This window comes from Myotis daubentonii, chromosome 14 (assembly GCF_963259705.1).
Source record: "Myotis daubentonii chromosome 14, mMyoDau2.1, whole genome shotgun sequence".
In the NCBI taxonomy this organism is placed as follows: Eukaryota; Metazoa; Chordata; class Mammalia; order Chiroptera; family Vespertilionidae; genus Myotis; species Myotis daubentonii.
Genome location: NC_081853.1, coordinates 19,551,712 through 19,560,107, shown reverse-complemented (window position 1 = coordinate 19,560,107; position 8,396 = coordinate 19,551,712). Strand labels below are relative to the sequence as shown.

At 57.0% G+C, this 8,396-nt stretch overlaps 1 protein-coding gene across 1 annotated transcript in view; it reads left to right on the top strand.

The window, feature by feature from the left end:
• The first annotated feature begins 695 nt into the window (after positions 1 to 695).
• The window catches only part of DNAH1 (dynein axonemal heavy chain 1), a 69,348-nt gene continuing 61,647 nt past the window's right edge, over positions 696 to 8,396 (top strand). Inside the window, exons 1-5 of the mRNA XM_059663388.1 lie at positions 696 to 1,056; positions 2,019 to 2,091; positions 4,460 to 4,634; positions 5,048 to 5,204; positions 6,114 to 6,246. Coding sequence (XP_059519371.1) covers positions 724 to 1,056; positions 2,019 to 2,091; positions 4,460 to 4,634; positions 5,048 to 5,204; positions 6,114 to 6,246 — 871 coding nt within the window. The 5' untranslated portion in view covers positions 696 to 723. The remainder of the gene's footprint in view (positions 1,057 to 2,018; positions 2,092 to 4,459; positions 4,635 to 5,047; positions 5,205 to 6,113; positions 6,247 to 8,396) is intronic.

The window sequence follows — 8,396 nt, the reverse complement described above, 5'->3', positions numbered from 1 at the left end:
GACCTTAGGTTGGTGGTTGATCGTGCAACCCAGTGGCACATCTGCCGCCCCCTTTGGGGAGCTTGGGGGGGGGGGTATGTTTCCTAAACTGGCTGACCCTGAGCGAGGTTTCTGGCAGTGGGATCTGTGGGCGGTGGAGAATCGTGTCCCTCTGTGGAGGCCACTTTGTTTTCTGAATCCTGGGGTACGGTTGGGAGGGCAGGCATGGGTGGGGGAGGCAGGGCATCCAGCAGGGCCGGACTGAGGGCACCAGGGCTGCCGGTGGGTGAGTCATTTTAGGGGAAACCAAACAGGGCCCTTCTTTGAGTGAGTGAGCTCTGGGCCGCCCTCTGTCTCCCCTTGTGAGAAGCCAGGCCTAGCTCTCTGACACGGGGGAGAGGGGTGAGTAGGAGGGTGCATTGGGGTGGGGGCATTTGCAGGGCTTCCCAGACTCTCTTCACTCAGCCCTGACTCTGGGGGCTCATTTCTCACAGGCAGCATGCAGGAAGGCCCTGTCTCCTGATGGGACCCTCCCTGCTCTGGGTGCCTGTCCAGACTAGGCAGACCTCTCGCCCTCCTCTGTGCTCCCCCTTCTGTTATCCATGACTGGAAGGCTGGGACTGTCTTGGGTGGCCAACAAGGCATCCTGATTGATGGTGTCCCTGGGGACTGAGCAGAGGCTGGCAAGTGATGCCAGTACCTTCTCCTAGGAGCTCTGGCTGGGACATTGCCCCGAGGAACAGCATGGAACGGGGTAAGAGAGAAAGCTTATGCCCAGGAAGTAGCGCTCAGAAATGCAGAAGAACTGCGGAGCCCCCAAAGTACTCTGTGATGAAGGCTCCTACCAACCTAGGGCATAAACTGAGGAAGACTGCTGTGGGACCAGGTTCTGGGTTGGAGGAGCCTCCAAGCTCCGAGCCCCCAGGCTCACCCTGGCCTGTAGTCCCACCCACACTCCCCGATTTGGAGCAGCTCCAGAAATTGCCCCTGACAAGCACTGATAAGCAGTACCCCCTGATGAAGCAGCGTGGATTCTACTCTGACATCCTCAGCCCTGGATCCTTGGATAAACTTGGGGTGAGTGTGGAAGCCATCTCCTACCAAGCCTGAGCCCTCCTTGTGGGTTCCATTTGCCCATCCTTCTTTCCTTCCTTCCATCTACCCATCCACCCATCCGCCCACCGATCAGTTCATTTGTTCACTTATCCATCCACCTATCTATCCATCCATCTATTAATTTGTCTATTCATCCACCCGCCCACTCATCCACCCTTCCTTCCGTCCTCCTGACTATCCATCTGTCCATCTATCTATCTGTTCACTCATCCAACAATTCATCACTGAGTACCTGCTGTGTGACAGGCCCTGGACTGAGCACTGGATACAGTGCAGATGAGAGATAATGTCTCTATTGTCATGGGGCAATGGCTTTGGTTTGGGAGGGGTCCTTGGAAGAGGTTACATACTGCTGAGATCTAAGAGGTAAGATGGTGTCTGCTGGGGGGAGGGGCAGTTCCCAGGCAGAAGGCACAGAAAGTACAAAGGCTTGGGGTCCCTGACAGAGCTCATGGCCCATGTGGAGGAAAGTACACTGTGAGAGAAGAGATAGAGGCTTGGGGCAGGGAGAGGACAGAGAGGGGGTTCACTGAGCCCTTTGGGTACCAGACAGTGTTAGGAAGGTTTTAAGCAGGGGAGGGGCTAAGAGAGATAGGACAAGGACGCAGTGATACCCACTCTGCCTGGAGATGAGAGGTCCACCAGAGACCCCTGCTGGCCTTGCAGCACCTCTGCCTTGCGGCTCAGTTCCAGGACCTACACCAGGAGTGCTCTCCGAGGGAGGAGTGCCAGACCAGAAGGGGTAGGGCCCACTGCAGCCGCTAATGGGGAATTGTACAAACTCTCTGGTTCTGCCCGCCCCCCAGGCCCCTGTGGTGCTCCCCAGTGGACTCCAGGAAGACACCTGGCCTTGGGGTCCCTCCCAGATCCTACCTGTCCCCGGGATGTTTATGCCCCCTTGGGGTTCTGCGGTTTGCTTCTAGGAAGTATGCTGTGGCCCTCCCATGAACCAGAACCTCTTACGGCAGGCCGACCTTGACAAGTTCACCCCAAAAGGTCAGTGCCCTGGAGGGCTGGGTGGGACTCTAGCCTCAGGGAGACCCTGGCTGAAGGTCTCAGTTTCCTCTAATGTAAAATGGGGATAACAAGGGATGAGGTGCTTGGCAAGGGCCCTGCTCGCTGACCTGAGTGCTGAGTGAGCCACAGCTGCTTTCTCACTCTCTCAGAGCTGTGACAAGGGTACCGCGTGGAGAGCGTGGGGTGCTGAGGGCCAGGGTTCCCGCTCCCTCCTTCCAGCTGGGGATGGTAGGGCATTTACCTGTGCTTTGTCTGCCTCCCCGGGGAGGGGACGGGGCTTGGAGAAGGCCAGGACTGTGTCTGTGCTGTTCCCCGCTGGGGCCTCAGCACCTCGAACAGAGCCTGGCACGGACGGTGCGCAGGGGCTGTTTGATGAAAGAGGACATGAGGACTCTGTCCTGTGTCCATGGTGAGTCTTGTTAGGACCGGGACAGGTCTGCAGGAAGTGGGGCAGTCCCAGTGCTGGAGGGAAGAATAGGGTGGTTCCAGGAGAGGCAGCGAGCAGGGTGGGGCCCCGAGTGGCCGTGAGGAGCTAGGTGGGGCCCTCCCACTTGCTGGCAGACAGGACACCCCATCAATGAGGCACATGGTCCTAGCTGTCTGCCCTGCTCTCCAAGCCCAGCAGAGGCCTGGCTCATTGTTGGCACTAACCAGATGAATCCTGCCGGGCCCACGGGTCTCATGGCATCTATCGATCCCCCAGAGTGGCACAGAAACATCACATGAATGTGCATTCTGTGATCTGAGGATCCAGCCTGTTGTGTTCAAGTCTCAAAAGTATATGTGGCCCAGAAAATGGTTACAAACCACAGATGTAAGAGCTGTGGGGGTGCTGGGATGGTGCTGCCACCATCCAAGGTGGGTAGGGTGGGGTGGTCAGCAGCTCTGCTGAAATGCCACCGGGTGGTGGCAGTCAGGGTTCTGGGCAGCCAGCAGCAGACGTCCACTCTGCTGCCAGCAGGCTCGTCGAGGCAGCAGGGGCCAGAGGCCAGGCTTTGCTTCCTCCCCTGGCTCCTTCTTGGCCCTGAGACTCAGGACAGACCCAGGAGCCCATGTTCTGGGAGTGGAGTGGTGTCATGGACCCACAGGCTCAAGAGCAGGTGACCAGGGGTCTGAAAACTGCCTTCTTGGCCAGACCTTGTGCTGTGAGATTCCCCTGAGCACGTGGCAGCTCTGGTGAAAGAATGGGCTTCAGCTGAGCCTCTGGAGGCTTCTGTGGGGCCCCAGAGAGAGGGTGAGGCTCAAGGAGGGGTCAGAGGGCCCCCAGGAGATGGAGGGGGACCATCACTGAGCTGTCCTGAGCCCCTCCAGCCCCTGGGGAAGGTGGCTCCTCTCCTGAAGCACCTTCCCACGCCTCATTTCCCAGCTCCATGGTCTCGGTTTTCCTGGAACTTTCCACTTAACAGCCCAAACCCTGAGCAACACCTCAGCCCCAGGCAAGCTGAATGGTCACTCTACCGATGGGTCTCTGTCCACCAGCCCCCGCCCCCCCGCCCCCCCGCCCCCGACCTGGCAGGAACGCCTCTGTCTGGCCTGGTGTCTAAGGAGAGGTGTCCATGGTGTGACTTGAAGGTCCCCAGGGCGCAGGTGGAGGTGCCTCTGCTCTATGGCCACCAGGTTGCCCTGAGTTTAAAATGGTCCCAGGGCCCTGACCGGTTTGGCTCAGTGGATAGAGCGTCGGCCTGCGGACTGAGAGGTCCCAGGTTCGATTCCGGTCAAGGGCATGTACCTTGGTTGCCAGCATATCCCCAGTGGGGGATGTGCAGGAGGCAGCTGATCGATGTTTCTAACTCTCTATCCCTCTCCCTTCCTCTCTGTAAAAAATCAATAAAATATATTTTAAAAAAATAAATAAATAAAATAAAATGGTCCCAGGGAGTGGATGGATTTCAGACTGATATCCTTTGGGGGAGAGGCAGGGCAGCTCTAGGGTAGGGATAGCAGGAACCCATCCCAAATGTGCAGGGAGCTACCACTTTGCCTTCCTAGTTGGTTGTAGTCCTCACCGGAGGTTTGGTTCAGCATCTGGCTTGAGCCACCGCCACTGGTGCTGGGGTCGTGGGCGGCGTGGAGGGGAAAGATGGAGCATGCCGGCTCTGGGCAAGGAGAGCGGGACCAAGCAGACCTTCAGGAGGCTTCGTCCCTCAGGCTTGCATTCCCTTGGGTGCCTGGCACCATGTCTGGCTTCTCCCACCACTGCCCGGCCAGAGGCTAACATGCACACCACATCCCAAAGGGTGTGTATGCCTCATGCCTGCCTCGTGCTTTGTCGCGGGGGGGGGGGGGGGGGGCGTGGTTTGAGCCCCAGCCTGAGTCTCTGCAGCTCCTGCCCCTCCTCCACCTGCAGTCAGAACCTTTGAGTTTCCTGACGACTTCGAGGAGCGCCTGAAGGAGGAGCGCATCGGCGCCACCACCCAGTTGCTCACCCAGGCCGACTTCCCGCTGCAGGCCTATGAGCCCAAGGTGCAGGTGCCCTTCCTGGTGCTGCCAGGCCAGTGCCCCCGCAAGATTGAGATTGAGAGGTATGGCTGGTGGGCTGTGGGAGGGCCTGTCCCCACAACTTGGGGTGGGGGACAGCGGGCAATTCAGTGACCCTTCCCGCAGAGGCCACTAAAATGAGTCTGGGTGCAAGTTTTCGCATCAAAGCCTCTAGGCCTTTGGTCTTTTAATAGGAACAAAGTGCCTTCCTTGCTGTGGAATCAGGGAGGGTGACGTCTGGGTGAATGTGGTAGAACTGCAGGCAGGACAGAAGGGCAGTTGGAGCCCAGTACACCAGCTCCAGTCCTTACACTGCTTCCTGATGAGTCTCAGAGGGGCAAAGGGCCCAAAAGGGTCCCTCGGCCGCATCCCTGCCACCTCGATCCTGTGGGCTTTTGCTGACATCCATTTTGTTCACACAAGCCATCATGAGATTTCCCTTGTCTTCCTCTGCCAGGCGGAAGCGACTGTACCTGAGCCTGGACATTGCGCAATTGCTGGCCGATGAGGGCATCGACTCCAACAAGCTCATGCCCAGGCACCCAGACCCCTACCACCCCCAGACCATCGAGCAGGGCAATGACCCGCTCTTCCCCATTTATCTCCCGCTGAAGGTGAGCCCAACTTCCACGGAGGGCTGGTGGTCAGGGGGTTGGGGTGCAGGACCTCAGTTGAGGGGTCAAACCAGAAAGGGGACCCCGTGGCAATCGCAAGTTCTCGTCAAACAGGGCGACTGCATCATTGGAGTCCCCTAGGGGTCTCAAGCATCCCAGGCTGGGACAGAGGGGGCCCGAGGACTCATGGGGTGCTGATTCTCCACTTCTTCCCTGGGAGCCAAGGCAGCATCTAGGCCTGCTCCTGCCCCCGCCCCCCACAGGCACCAAGAAGCAGCCCAGCTGGACTGTGGAATATGTACAGGCCTCCCTCACACTTTCTAGGCTCACTGAGATGGGGAGATGGAGTGGAGAAGGGTGTCATTGCAGCCCCTTTGGGGTACTGATGGGGAAACTGAGTCCAGGGAGGAGAAAGAGGAAAGATAACCTGCTCTGGCTTTCACCTGCCTCCCCATCCTTCCTCTCCCTGACCCTAAATCTCTCATGGGGAGGCAGAGCTGAATCCAGTTGCACATGGCCCTGCTAAGGTGGCCTCCCGTCAACCCTGACTCTCCATCATTCCCAAGTCTGGGTGGGGTGCTCAGGAAAACCAAGGGCCACCTCTTGCCTCGGACCTGAGCTAGATGACCCTGAGCAGTAGGAAGAAGAGCCCCTATCCCCCTGTGAGTCCCCAGGTAACCCTCTGCCTGAACCTCAGGATGGTTTCGCTTGACAAGGATCCAGGGTTCCATAGAAACAGAACTCATGGGCCCCTGTGAACAGCAGAGGAGGTGCTCAGCTCTCTGGTCCCCAATCTGCAGCACCTACACCTGGAGGGGCCTACGTAGGCACCCTGTCCTCTGCCTGCCCAGCCACTCGGGCCCCAGTGAGTTGAGCTGCCTTCTCCTGACATCTGCTGCTTTCTTCCAGGTGTTCGACAATGAGGAGTTTGACTGCCGGACTCCCAGCGAATGGATCAACATGGGCTTGGAGCCAGGGTCTCAGGTCAGGAAACCAGTCCCAGGAAAAGCCCTCCTGCCCACCGATGACGTCCTGGGACACGGTGAGCAGGGCCAGCCTGGGAGGGGGGCAGGATCCTGGATTGTACCCTCCTGTCCCAGCAGTAGCCCTGCCATGGGTCCCTGGGCTGCCCTGGGGCCTGGCAGCCCTGGGAGGTGAGGGCCCCCCCTTTTAAGACCTCCCAGCTGGCATACAGGCCAAGGGGATGGCTACACAAAGGCCAGAAGTGCAGGGACCAGGGATGACATCAGTGGGAGGGCTGGGGAAGGGACTGCTGGATGGTGTCTAGAGTTAAAAACAAAACAACTTTTACTTATTGGTAATAAAAAATATACATGTCTGTTAGAGATGTTCAAATGTGAATAGGGGCACAGTTTGAACCCTTTCATCCCACCACCCAGAACTCACCATTGCTCCAGCTCAAATTGTGGCCTCTCAGCCTTCACCTCTACATGGACAATACACACACTGTCACACACACTCACACTTGCAAACACTCAGAGACACAATCACACACGTTCACAAGCATGCTATCCCACGCACCATTCCACTCACAAACATGCAGTCACACTCATACACTCATGCACATTTTTACCAAACTCTCTCTCTCTCTCTCTCTCTCTCTCTCTCTCTCTCTCTCTCAACACACACACACACACACACACACACACACACACACACTCTCCTACCGTTACCCACTTGCAACCACTATCGCACCCCCCCACGCACCCATACTGATGCCCAGGTTTGCTCGGCCTTGTCTGTGTTGGCACGTCCTTTGGAGCTGGGTCTGCCCTGGGGGGCCGGGAGGCTCTCTCCAGTCAGCTGCTGTTGCAAACAGTGCCAGGGTGAGCTTCCTCGGCCACCACCCTGGCCTGTGTGCCTGGCTCTGCAGACATCCTAGGAAGCTCTGGGTCATGTGGTTGGAGTTTGGAGGTGGCCATGCGCCTGGGCGAGGCTGAGGGTCACTCTGCTTCCTGCCAGTGGGTGGACCCGCCACCACGGAACCAGGAGGGGGCCAGGTGCAGGTAGGAGTGCGAGAGCCGTGTTGGTTTTCAGGCTGCTCAGTGTCCAGGGGGCCCTCAGTGAGTCTGTTGAGCATGCTGTTAACTTTATGTCTCAATTTAAAATCAGGTTAATGCTGGAATCAATTTCTCTGAACTAGACAAGAAGCCTAGAATGTTCCCTTTATTTTTTACTTAATTACAAAAATAATTTAACTCAATTGTTCCCAGATCACCAATTCCTGGTGATAAAACCAGAAGGTTTGGGGCTGCATTCACCTTAAATGCACCAAGTAGCAGCCTCCGGAGTGCCTCTGCTCCTGCCGCTTGTGGGCCCTGGCCTTGAGCAGGAGGAGGCTGGCAGGGAGCATCTCCGCCAGAGCACTCGTTTTCGGTGGGGGCTGCTTGTGCTGTCTATTCCTCTGAGTTGAGCCAAGACAAGGTCAGCATTTTCAAAAAGGAAACTGACGAAGAAGGGAAGAGAAAACAAAAATAGGCCAAAGCCGGGCTGGTGTGGCCCAGTGGTTGACCGTTGACCTGTGAATCAGGAGATCCCCAGTGTGAGTCCTGGTCAGGGCACACGCCAGGGTTTCGGGCTCAATCCCCGAGGGTGTGCAGGAGGCAGCCAATCAGTATTTCTTCCTCATCGATGTTTCTATCTCTCCCCTCCTCTCTCTCTAAATAAAAACATATTTAAAAAACACAAACAGAACCAGAGCCGGTGAGATATTCCACTGCAACCTCCTGTATCATCTATCCAGCAACAACCCTCGGGCAGTGTTTCCTGGGAATTCCAGCCCTTCCTTCCTCAGTCCGCTCTGTATTGCCCACTTTTGTTTTAAGCCACAATGTATTGAGGCCTTCTCTGCCTGGCTCCGTGCCATGTTTGTCTTAACTTCTATGAAAGGTTATTGAGCACCTGCTATACGTACCAGATTCCATTCCAGGTATAGGGATGCAGCTGTAATCCAGGTGGGACGCCCTCACTCCTGCCCTCGGGGCGCGGATGCTAGTGTAAGGAGGCTGACCAGCACCGGGAGGCTGCTGCACTGTATGACCGAAGCTCTCCGAGAGCGCCTGGGGCAACGGTGCTATTTTAGGCAGAGAGGCTTCTCCCAGGGAGAAACCACTTGAGCAGGGAACAAACCAGCAATAAGGTAACTTGAGTGAAGACTGCTGGCAGAGGGCA